The sequence below is a fragment of the Trachypithecus francoisi genome, unplaced genomic scaffold (assembly GCF_009764315.1).
Source record: "Trachypithecus francoisi isolate TF-2019V2 unplaced genomic scaffold, Tfra_2.0 Lachesis_group5, whole genome shotgun sequence".
NCBI classification, from domain to species: Eukaryota; Metazoa; Chordata; class Mammalia; order Primates; family Cercopithecidae; genus Trachypithecus; species Trachypithecus francoisi.
The window spans coordinates 143,813,502-143,825,768 of record NW_022681470.1 but is presented as its reverse complement, the minus strand read 5'-3'; the positions used below and the strand labels follow the sequence as shown (position 1 = coordinate 143,825,768).

Sequence of the window (12,267 nt, the reverse complement as noted above, 5' to 3'; positions counted from 1 at the left end):
GGGGAGATTGAGGCTCAGGGAGCACCTGGGATTCACCACCACCTTCCACCACCAGGTCCCCCTTGGCATTCCACAGAGCAGCAATTTCCCCCAAGCCCAGAATGTTCCAGAATGTTCCAGACGTCCTCATTTACAGTCAGAACCCATCTGCAGCCCCTAAGTGGTGGAGCAGGGCTCTATGCAGGGCTTGCCTGACTTGGGAGTTCTTGACCTGAGATCTTCAGAAAAAAGACTTTCACTTCTGGGTGGGTGCCAGACCCACCCCAGGGAGCCAGCTGGAGGAGAGGACCCCCGAGGGATCTGAACACTCCCCTCAAGGGGCTTGACCTCCAGGGTCACAGAAAGTTCTAGAACAGGGTTTTCTGCCCCTGGACATTTGGAACCATCATTGTTGGTTGTAGGGGCCCCAACTTGTGCATCGCAGGGAGTGTAGAGTAACCCTGGCCTCTAGCCACTAGGTGACCTCATCCTCCTCCCCGAGTTGTGATGACTGAAAATGTCTCCGGACATTGCCAAGTGCCCTTGGGGATGGAATCGCCCTGCATGAGAACCACTGTTCTAGAGTGAGGGGGACACAGGAGCTTTCCTTGAAGCATTGTGTGAAAATGGTAACAGCATCGGCTGTTTGCACCCCTCATGGGTGGTTAACAACGGCAATAAAACCACAAGCTAACCAGCCTGCACCGTCGCCCGGGGGCAGGGCCTCAAGGGTACTAGTTCCCAGGGTGCCCTCCAGGGTGAAGTCCCCAGCAGGTGAGGCTCCTAACAGGTGACATTCAGTGTGGCAAGGTCTCTGGGACCAGGTCCCAGCAGGTAAAGTCCCCAACAGCCGAGATCTTCAGTAGGTGCAGCCTCCAGCAAGTGAGGTTCCCAGTAGGCACCGTCCCCAGCCGGCAAGGTCCCCAGCAGGGTTGGCTCCTGGCAGTGGTAAAGCTCGGCATGTGAAGTCCCAGGTAAGTCACACGCCTGGCCACCAAAGACTCCAGCAGGCGAGGCCCCAGGCAAGTGAGGCCCCAGGCAGGTAAATCCCCAGACTAGTGAGACCCTAGGTAGGTGAGGCCCTGGGAAAGTGAGGTCCTGGCAGCCCAGGCCCCTCGCCGGCCTCTCAGGTGAACCAAGCCGCTATGCTGCCTACCGTCTGGTACCTTGATTCCTCCTGCAGTTTCCAGCAGGCCTTGCAGAAAGCCAGTGTCCAGCTGAAGGAGCGAGGCCGCAGCGTCTCCCGCCAGCGAAAGTAGCTCAGGTAGCGGGCGTGGTCCTTGTCCAGCTCCTGCAGGTATCGGGCCAGGTCCTTGGGGCTCTGGAAGTCGTCCACGTGGATGAAGGCGTCGGGTGGCAGGAACCTCTCATAGTTGCTTCTGCTGGGCCCCAGCACCACGGGCACGGCCCAGGCCTCCAGGGCGTTCCTCCACAGCTTCTCGGTGATGTAGTCAGGGTGCAAGGAGTTCTCGAAGGCCAGGTAGAACTTGTACCGGGACAGCGTCTCCATCATGGTCCCCCTGGGCAGGGGCTTGTGGGATTTCCCGTACACATCCACCTTGAGATGGGCCTGCAGGCTCTGGTAGTAGCGCACCCTGGCCGAGTCCGGCTTCCAGTTGGACACCGCCCAGGCCACCAGCTCGGTCTTGGCCGAGAGATTGAGCGGTGGGTGGGCAGGCTGGCCGGACCACGGCTCCAGCCAGCCGTAGGGCGTGAAGATGTCGGAGTCGCTGCGGTAGGACATGGTGAGATTGAAGTATCCGTCCAGGGCTTGCAGGTGCCGGCAGTTGCTGGGAGACTCCATGCTGAACCAGATCCAGCGCTGCCCCTGCGGCCTGGTGGGGGGCGGGAGGTCGGCACTGGGGTCGTACATGATATCCCGGTGGTGCACGATGACTGCGTCTGCCTGTGGGTACACATCGGAGTTGGCAGTGATGTTGCAGTTGGCCGCGCCGGGCACCATCTCTGAGCAGCGGGGCAGAGCCATGGGTGTGTTAAAAGGCCACGTCCACAGCAGGATCAGGAGGGTGGGGCGGGCAGGGGTCGTCGTGCTGTCCTGGCAGCGGGACCCATTGGGAGCTCCAGTGACAGGTGCCACGGCCATGAGCCCTGGCCTAGGGGACCCAGTGGCATCGTCTCGGGACACACGCAGATAGGAGAAGAAACACACAGCCACCAGCAACTGAAACAGCAGCCCGACCAGACAGTGGCGCCACAGCCATTGTGGCTTGGCTGGGCCCAGGGGATCCATGTGTCAGAGTAGCTAGGCAGAGAGGAGAGAGAAGTGAGGGTCATTAAAGACAATCACCCACTTCCTGGCCACGCGTCCTGAGAGAAGCTGTTATAATTTATGACACAGCTTGTCATAAATACCCCCAGTACCCCTGAGTTGAGGATTGAATTTATGACTCTGACAGGGAAGGGTACAATGGGATTAGGTTTTGCAGGTAACATAAGAGTTCTCCAGATAAGGTAGGAGTTGAGGGAAAGGGTGTCCCTTGGATGAGGAAAGAGCCAGTGCCAAAGCCTGGTGGGGTGGGACACCTGAGCAGTTTGCAGACAAAGGAAAGGAAGTGCTCAGGCTGCCAGTTGAAGCTTGATTTTCTATTCCCTTGGTGTTTCAATCAACAAACACTCAAAGCTAAACCCCCCCCCAGCCCTCAGACACTCTGTCCCTGCCCTGGGGGAGAGGCTGGGGCTAGGGGAGAGGTGGGGAGGATAGGAGGGAAAATGGGCAGGTGTGAAGAGTCAGGGGAGGCAGGGACTGACCGGGCAGGGAGTAGGGGGAACCTGGGACCCCAGGGAGGAGTAGGCTTTCTGGGAAGACGTGGAGCCCCGCTTGTCCTGGAGATGCCCAGCATGGAACTGGAGGGAGCCCAGGGCCCCCAGAGTGTAGGCACTGGGTCTGGGAAGTCAGAGAAGAAAAACCTTCAAAGAGGCTAAGGAGGGGCGACTGGAGGAAGAGGAGGGAACCTGAACCATGCTTTACAATGGGTGAGGTGAGGCTTGGACGCCAGGGTGGATTGTTTACAATTTTAAATGTACATCTAAAAACTGAACAGTATATTTACAAAAAAATTATAGGCCGGGCGTGGGGGCTCACACCTATAATCCCGGCACTTTGGGAGGCCAAAGCGGGCGGATCACTTGAGGTCAGGAATTTGAGACCAGCTTGGCCAACATGGCAAAACTGTCTCTACTAAAAAACACAAAAATTAGCTGGGTGTCGTGGTGGCGCCTGTAATCCCAGCTACTCGGGAGGCTGAGGCAGGAGAATCACTTGAAGTGAGCGGAGATCACACCACTGAACTCCAGTCTGGGTGACAGAATGATACTCTGTCTCAAATAGTAATAATAATAATAACAATAAATTTATAACACAGGGTCTTCCTCTGTCACCCAGGCTGGAGTGCAGTAGCATGATCTCAGCTCACTGAAGCCTCAACCTCCCAGGCTCAAACGATCCTCCCCCCTCGGCCTCCAGAATAGCTGGGACTACAGGCAAGTGCCACCATGCCCAGTCAATTTTTTTTTTTTGAGGTGGAGTCTCACTCTGTTGCCCAGGCTGGAGTGCAGTAGCGCAATCTCGGCTCACTGCAACCTCCACCTCCTGGGTTCACGCCATTCTTCTGCCTCAGCCTCCTGAGTAGCTGGGACTACAGGTGCCTGCCACCATGCCCAGCTAATTTTTTTGTGTTTTTAGTAGAGATGGGGTTTCACCGTGTAAGCCAGGACGGTCTTGATCTCCTGACCTCATGATCCACCCGCCTCGGCCTCCCAAAGTGCTGGATTACAGGCATGAGCCACCGCACCCAGCGTTTTTTTTTTATTATTATTTACTTTTGAGACTTGGCTTACTGCAACCTCTGCCTCCCCGGTTCAAGTGATTCTTGTGCCTCAACCTCCTGAGTAGCTGGGATGACAGGTGGGTGCCACCATGCCTGGCTAATTTTTGTATTTTTAGTAGAGACAGGATTTCACTATGTTGGCCAGACTGGTCTTGAACTCCTGGCCTCAAATGATCCACCTGTCTCGGCCTCCCAAAGTGTTGGGATTACAGGTGTGAGCCACCACACCTGGCCTGAATAAATTTTTTTTGGCCAGATGTGGTGGCTCACGCCTGTAATCCCAGTACTTTGGGAGCCCAAGGTGGGTGGATCACAAGGTCAGGAGATCAAGACCATCCTGGCTAACACAGTGAGACCCCATCTCTATTAAAAATACAAAAAATTAGCTGGGCATGGTGGCGGGCACCTATAGTCCCAGCTACTTGGGAGGCTGAGGCAGGAATTGAACCCAGGAGGTGGAGGTTGCAGTGAGCCGAGATCGCACCATTGCACTCCAGCCTGGGCGACAGGGCGAGACGCTGTCTCCAAAAAAAGAAAAGGTGCGAGGCACTGACACAGGCCACAGTGTGGATGAAGCTTGAGGATGTCACACTCAGTGAGAGAAGCCAGACACAAAAGGCCACACAGTGTGTGATCCCATTTCTAGGAAATATTCAGGACAAGCTGACCCACAGAGACAGGAAGTAGAATAGAGATGACTGGAAGATGGAGGAGAGGGGAGAATGTTTGTTTAATGGGTCCAGAGTTTATGTTTGGGGTGATGAAAGTTTGGGAAAGATGCTGGAGTGATGGTTGCACAACACTGCATGCAATACCACTGAATTGTACGCTTAAAAATGCCTAAATGGGCCAGGCGTGGTGCCTTATGCTTGTCATCCCAGCACTTTGGGAGGCCGAGGAGGGCAGATTGCATGAGGTCGGGAGTTCGAGACCAGCCTGGCCAACATGATGAAACCCCGTCTCTACTAAAAATACAAAAATTAGCTGGGCATGGTGGTGCATGCCTGTCATCCCAGCTACTCGGGAGGTTAAGGCAGAAGAATCACTTCAACCCGGGAGGCAGAGGTTTCAGTGAGCAACAAGAGCGAAACTCCGTTTCAAAAAAAAAAAGCCTAAATTGTGTCTTTTATGTTATACATACATGCATACCTATATATGTATATGTTATATATATAGAATTATAATTTAAAAAATAAGGTAACACACCAAAACCACTGATTTATTTACTTGTACATCTTAAGTGGGCTCACCATATGGTATGTGAATTACATCCCGATTAAGCTGTTTTACTTTATTTTTTTTGAGACTGAGTCTTGCTCTGTTGCTCAGGCTGGAGTGCAGTGGCGCAATCTCAGCTCACTGCAACCTCCACCTCCCGCGTTCAATTGATTCTCCTGCCTTAGCCTCTCAAGTAGCTGGGATTACAGACATGCACCACCATGCCCAGCTAATTTTTGTATTTTTAGTAGAGATGGGGTTTCACCATGTTGGCCAGGCTGGTCTCGAATTGACCTCAAGTGATCCAGCCGCCTCTGCCTCCCAGAATGCTGGGATCACAGGCATCAGCCACCACACCCAGCCGATGAAGCTGTTTTAAAATGATATAGTGGTTGCCTGCCTTCTTCACTGGGCCAAGTTGGTCTTACCCTTGCAGCAGGTGACCTGGGTGTGATGAAAAGTGATCCAGACACCCAGTCCCAAGCTCATGCCAAGGTTCTGGAAAGAGATTCAAAACACAGGCCCTAAAGGCACAGTCCAAGCTCAGAGTGGGAGGGAGGTTGAACTTTGACCAATTACTGCTTTGTACCACTGGGCTCTAGAGCCTCAGGCACAGCTTAATTTTTATAAAGTAATTGATATTAAGATGGAATTACATGGGCCCTGGGTTCATGGCAGCCCCTCTTAGGAGGTAGTGAAGTATTTGCTAACGATCTTTAGAAGGGTAGATTGGGGCCAGGTGTGGTGGGTCACGCCTGTAATCCTAGCATTTTTGGGAGGCCGAGGCAGGAGAATTGCTTGAACTTGGGAGGTGGAGGTTGCAATGAGCTGAGATCACACCACTGCACTGCAGCCTGGCGACAGAGCGAGACTCCGTCTCAATTAAAAAAAAAAAAAAAAAAAAAAAAGGGTGGGCGCGGTGGCTCAAGCCTGTAATCCCAGCACTTTAGGAGGCCGAGACGGGCGGATCACGAGGTCAGGAGATCGAGACTATCCTGGCTAACACGGTGAAACCCCGTCTCTACTAAAAAAAAACAACAACAAAAAAAAAAACTAGCCGGGCGAGGTGCCGGGCACCTGTAGTCCCAGCTACGCGGGAGGCTGAGGCAGAAGAATGGCGTAAACCTGGGAGGCGGAGCTTGCAGTGAGCTGAGATCACACTACTGCACTCCAGCCTGGGCGACAGAGACTCCATCTCAAAAAAAAAAAGAAGGGTAGATTGTGGGAAATGGGTGATTCAAGGGTGGTCAGGGCTGAGGTGCCACCTAAGTTGAACCCAAGTTATTTTTTTCTAGAAAAAGAATGCCCAGGCCAGGCACGGTGGCTCATGCCTGTAATCCCACCACTTTGAGAGGCTGAGGCAGGTGGATCACCTGAAGTCGGCAGTTCGAGACCAGCCTCGCCAATATGGTGAAACCCTGTCTCTACTAAAAATAAAAAAAATTAGCCGGGCGTGGTGTAATCCCAGTTACTCAGGAGGCTGAGGCCACAGAATTGCTTGCATCCAGGAGGTGGAGGTTGCAGTGAGCCAAGATGGTGCCACTGTACTCCAACCTGGGTGACAGTGGTTCCGTCCCCTCAAAAAAAGAATGCCCAGTTCCTCCTGGTTTGACAAATCAGCCAGAACCTTCCATCCGCTCCTCCATCCCACTACATACAGCACCCAGAAAGACCCCAGCCTGCAACTAGGGGCTGCTGGCTGTTCATGTCCTCACCAGGGGCATTGTCTGTGACTGATTTTTTTTTTTTTTTTTTTTAGATGAGTTTTGCTCTTGTTGCCCAGGCTGGAGTGCAATGGCGCGATCTCTGGCTCACCACAACCTCCGCCTCCTGGGTTCAAGCAATTCTCCTGCCTCAGTCTCCCCAGCAACTGGGATTACAGGCCACCACACCCAGCTAATTTTGTGTTTTTAGTAGAGATGGGGTTTCTCCATGTTGGTCAGGGTGGTCTCGAACTCCCGACCTCAGGTGATCTGCCTGCCTCGGCCTCCCAAAGTGCTGGGATTACAGGCATGAGCCACTGCGCCCAGTGTCTGTGACTGATTAAAACATAACTCATGGAGGCCAGGCGCGGTGGCTCACACCTGTAATCCCAGCACTTTGGGAAGCTGAGGTGAGCGGATCACCTGAGGTCAGGAGTTCGAGACCAGCCTGGCCAACACGGTGAAACCCTGTCTCTACTAAAAATACAAAAATTAGCCAGGTTTGCTGGCACACACCTGTAGTCCCAGATACTCGGGAGGCTGAGGCAGGAGAATTGCTTGAACCCAGGAGATGGAGGTTTGCAGTGAGCCAAGATTGGGCCACTGCACTCCAGCCTGGGTGACAGAGTGAGACTCCATCTCAAAAAAAAAAAAAAAAAAAAAAAAAAAAACATAACTCATGGGGCTGTCAGTCTTGGTGTCACTTTGTCCTGGAGCCCCAGTCAAGCCTGGACCAGCCAAGACTTCTGTCCCACACAGCTGTCCTGTGGATATGAAGACTGAGGTCCTGAGAGAGGGCGCTCATTACTCAAGTGACTGGGAGTCTCAAACGCACCAGGCTGACTCCAGCTGGACAGCTGTACTCTCTGCCCTGTGCCTCCTGCTTAATTCACAGTCATCTTTCAGGGCTCGGTGAAAACAGCTCCTCCAGGGAGCCTCCCCAGGTAGGGGCTCTCCTGCCCTACCAGCCAGATCAGTCCCTTCTACTGGCTCCTCCAGCCACCCATATGCCCCTGATCCTAGGCTCAGGCCACGAGGATCTCTTCCCTCTGGCTCAGATGAGCTGAGACTTGCTTGGGGAGGGGGTGCGATGAGGCCATCTGTGCCCCTTGTTGGGGTCCTGGCCTTCACTGGACACCCCAGCTCCTCCCTCAGCCTGGGCTGGGTGGGTGATAAAGCTGTCAGCCTGCTGGAAATTTCTCTCCCCTTGGGGCGTAAGGGCTGGGAGCCAAGGGAAGCTGCCACTCAGGAGGAGGGAGGAGGCCCCACGGGCTCAGCGGGTGGGCCATGAACCACACATGAGATCTGGGGCATACAGGGAGGCAACAGGGGTTTGAGGGCAGTGTGAGGGTTTGAGGGCAGTGCTGGGGTTCCAGAGGGGGCAGGCCAGAGTCCGCCAGTGTTGGCCAGGTTGCTGGGCTCTGCCCTCGTGGAGCCCAAGGAGGGTTTCCACGTCCCTCTAAGCCTCGGAGGAAATTCCAGAGGTAGAGAAAGAGAAGTTGAGAAAGGGAGATGTTGATTCTGACATCAGTTCAGGTAGAGGCGGCGACCACGGGGGCTCCAGGGGCATCAGGGGACAGAGCAGCCTGCTCCCACTCCAACTCCTTACCGCCAGGGGACTGGTCCCACACCACCGTTAGGAAGCCCTGGCCTGGCCTCCCAAGGGCCCTGTCCCCCTCCTGGGACCCCTGGCTTGCAGCCAGGCAATGGGGAAAGGGACCCAGGTGTGTGGTGTAGGTGGCAGGTGAGTGATGGGTCCAGCAAGGCTGGCTCAGGCCCGGGTTCACCTGGGGGCTTGGCAGAGACTCTCCAGGCCCCCCACACCTTCCCCACCCTGTGCCCCTCCACCCCCCCACCTGGGCCTGGGGGAGGTATCATAGGTACCTCTGCATGTCCACTGTACAGATGGGGAAACTAAGGCTCAGATAGCACCTGGGAGTCACCACCACCCTCCACCAGGTCCCCCTTAGCATTCTCCAGAGAATAGCGATTTCCCCCCAACATTAGAATGTTCCAGAATGTTCCGGAATGTTCCAGAAGTCCTCATTTACAGTCAGAAGCCACCTGCAGCCCCTAAGTGGTGGAGCAGGGCTCTATGGGGAACTTGCCTGACTTTGGAGCTCTTGATCTGAGATCTTCAGAAAAAACTTTCACCTCTGGCAGCTGTGTGGCCTTGGGTGAGTTCCTCAACTTCTCTGGGCTTCAGCCACCTCCTCTGTAGAGTAGAGCCACTGCTGGCACCTTCTTCAGGAGGCTGAGGTGACCTGGAAGGTCACGCTGATCCTCCCACCATCCGCAGAGTCTCTGCATACCCCCTCTACAGGCTGGAATGTTTGGCCTGGGTCCCTGGCCTTCTGTGGGCCTCGGTTTCCCCTTCTGTAATACTTTAAAGAACTCGGCCTCTCCCTGCTCATCTACATGGTGCTGGGGCCACTAAACAGACAGGTAGTGGGGGAAGCCGCAGGTGACAGTGACAGAAACCTGGCACCCCTAGAAACCTTACCCTGGCCTCACCCCCAGGCCCTCTGGCACCAACATGCTGGGGTCTGCCCAACCCTGGTACCCAGGCCCAGCCGGGTTCATGCAGCTTAAATTTCAGCCTGTGGTGGGTGAAGAGGCGGGGGCTGGACACGCTTCATTTTCCAATTTCTAGAAATAAAAGCTGTGGGGCCATCTATTGTGGAGCAGAAATAAAGCCCATTGCAAAACCTCATGTGTGAAAAAACAACAATAGCATTTACCTCCCTGCCCAGGGAGAGAAAATTCCAGGGAATACACAGGGCCAGGGAACAAAGGGGCCTCTCATTCTGGAAAGCTTTTGTGAAGTATACGAGTGGCAATTTTAGAATCAGAAAAGCTAATGGAGGTATTTTCTTTTTTGTTTGTTTTTGAGACTGAGTCTTGCTCTGTCGCCCAGGCTGGAGTGCAGTGGTGTGATCTCAGCTCACCACAACCTCCCCCTACTGAGTTCAAGCGATTCTCATGCCTCAGCCTCCCGAGTAGCTGGCATTACAGATGCCCTCCACCACGCCCAGCTAATTTTTGTATTTTAAGTAGAGATGGTATTTCACCATGTTGGCCAGGCTGTTCTGAACTCCTGACCGCAGGTGATCCGCCCTCCTCCGCCTCCCAAAGTGCTAGGATTATACGCATGATACAGGCGTGAGCCACCGCACCCGGCCCAATGGAGGTATTTCAGAGAACGGAAATGGTTAGGAGAAGGTCTGTTGGAAAAAAGCATAATTTTCTTTTCTTTTCTTTCTTTTCTTTTTTTTCAGACAGAGTCTCGTTCTGTCACCCACCCAGGCCGGAGTACAGTGGCACAATCTTGGCTCACTACAACCTCCGCCTCCTGGGTTCAAGTGATTCTCCCATCGCAGCCTCCCGAATAGCTGGAATTACAGGCCCGCATCACCACGCCCGGCTCATTTTTTGTATTTTTAGTAGAGATGGGGGTTTCGCCGTATTAGCCAGGATGGTCTCGATCTCCCGACCTCATGATCAGCCTGTCTCTGCCTTCCAAAGTGCTGGGATTACAGGAGTGCGCCACAGCGCCCAGCTGAAAAGCAGAATTTTCTTGGTTTGTTTTCAGGTGATGTTTTCAAGGTTTCTAAGACACCTGTCTCTCAAAAAATTACAGCCAGTAGAGCCAGCGACCTGGTTACCCAGGCCAGACCTGAAGGGAGTGTAGGGAGATGCCACCCATCTTGGGAAGTTGCACCAGGATTTACGGTCCGCTCTGTCCCTGTTGGCATTCTCTGGAGAGTAGAAATTTTCCCCTACCCAGACTCTCAGAATGTTCCAGAGACTTCAATTTACACTTGGTATCCACCTGCAGCCACTCAGGCCCTAAGCCCAGCTGTAGCCCCTGGTCACGCCCCCTCCCAGAGGGTGACAGTGCTGAGATTTGACTTCAGAACAAGGGCAGAGCCTCACAAAAAATGAGCCGGGCATGGTGGTGGGCGCCTGTAATCCCAGCTACTCATGAGGATGAGGCAGGAGAATCACTTGAACCCAGGAATTGGAGGTTGCGGTGAGCTGAAATCACACAACTGCTCTCCAGTCTGGGCAACAGAGCAAAACTGTCTCACTCACTCAGTCAATGAATAAATAAATAAAAGTAAATAGGCCAGGCACAGAGGCTCACTCCTGTAATCCCAGCACTTGGGGAGGCCGAGGTGGGTGGATCATGAGGTAAGGAGTTTGAGACCAGGCTGGCCGACACAGTGAAACCCTGTCTCTACTCAAAATAGAAAAATTAGCTGGGCGTGGTGGTGGGCGCCTATAATCCCAGCTACTTGGGAGGCCGAAGCTCAATAATTGCATGAACCTGGGAGGCGCAGGTTGCAGTGAGCCGAGATCGCGCCACTGCACTCCAGCCTGGGCAACAACAGAGACTCTGTCTCAGAAAAAAAAAAAAAAAAAAGGGCCAGGTGCAGTGGCTCAGGCCTGTAATCCCAGCACTTTGGGAGGCTGAGGCAGGTGGATTACCTGCAGTCAGGAGTTCGAGACCAGTTCAGGTCTTTGGAACATTCTGAGAGTCTGGGTAGGGGAAATTTTCTACCCTCCAGGGAATGCCAACAGGGACAGAGAGAACTGCAAGTTCTGGCGCATCTCTTCCCATGGTGGCATCAGCATACACTCCCCGCAACATGGAGAAACCCCGTCTCTACTAAAAATACAAAATTAGGCAGGCATGGTGGTGGGTGCCTATAATCCCAGCTACTCAGGAGGCTGAAGCAGGAGAATCGCTTGAACCCCGGAGGTGGTCGTTGCGGTGAGCCGAGATTGCGCCATTGCACTCCAGCCTGGGCAACAAGAGTGAAACTCCATCTCAAAAAGAAATATTATCCTGTTTATTTCTTGGTTTGTCAGTGTCTTCCCCAGACTGGCTGGCTCATGGGGCAGGGCTTGGGTCGCCAGTATGACCTGGCACCCAGTAGGCACTCAGTCAACAGGTGCTGAATAAACATCCTTGTCTGTGACAGAAGCTTGAACTCTTACTTGGAGAATTATAAACGAAGACTGAACATCTTTGGACTTTGGGGCAGGAATGACCCTCCCCCTGCCCCTTCCCCACTCCTCACCGACCACCCCAGGGATTACAGCCTGTCTCAGGGGGACCTGCAGGTGAGGTGGTCCTCACCCTCAGTGACACAAGGCGGGACCTCTCAGGGCTGGAGATGGAGGAGGCTGGGGGGCAGGCGCAGGCAGGCAAAGAATGCTGCCGCAGACGAGAACGAATAAACAGGCTCCTTGGATGTCAGAGGCAGGGGGTGGGGGGATGCTTTGAACCTCACGCCTGGCTGGGGATGTTTGGACAAGGCAGGCGGCCAGTGGGTGTCATCAGGGCTAAAATTAACCTCCACTTCCCGCTCGGCCCCTCCCCCTGGGCCAGGAGAGAGGCTGGGGCCCCGGCCGTCACTTCAGTGAGCACTGTGTGCCGGACCAAGCTCCTTGAAGAAATCAATGCACTTGGTCCTCTCAACAACCCCGACAGCTGCTATCAGTAATGGCAT

The 12,267-nt window shown here is 53.9% G+C and overlaps 1 protein-coding gene across 1 annotated transcript; it reads right to left on the bottom strand.

Moving 5' to 3' along the window:
• Positions 1–427: 427 nt before the first annotated feature.
• LOC117075725 (alpha-(1,3)-fucosyltransferase 5) lies at positions 428–2,576 on the bottom strand. The gene has a single exon (XM_033198331.1). It carries the CDS (start codon positions 2,228–2,230, stop codon positions 1,106–1,108), a length of 1,125 nt encoding a protein of 374 aa, XP_033054222.1. The 5' UTR covers positions 2,231–2,576; the 3' UTR covers positions 428–1,105.
• Positions 2,577–12,267: the final 9,691 nt, after the last annotated feature.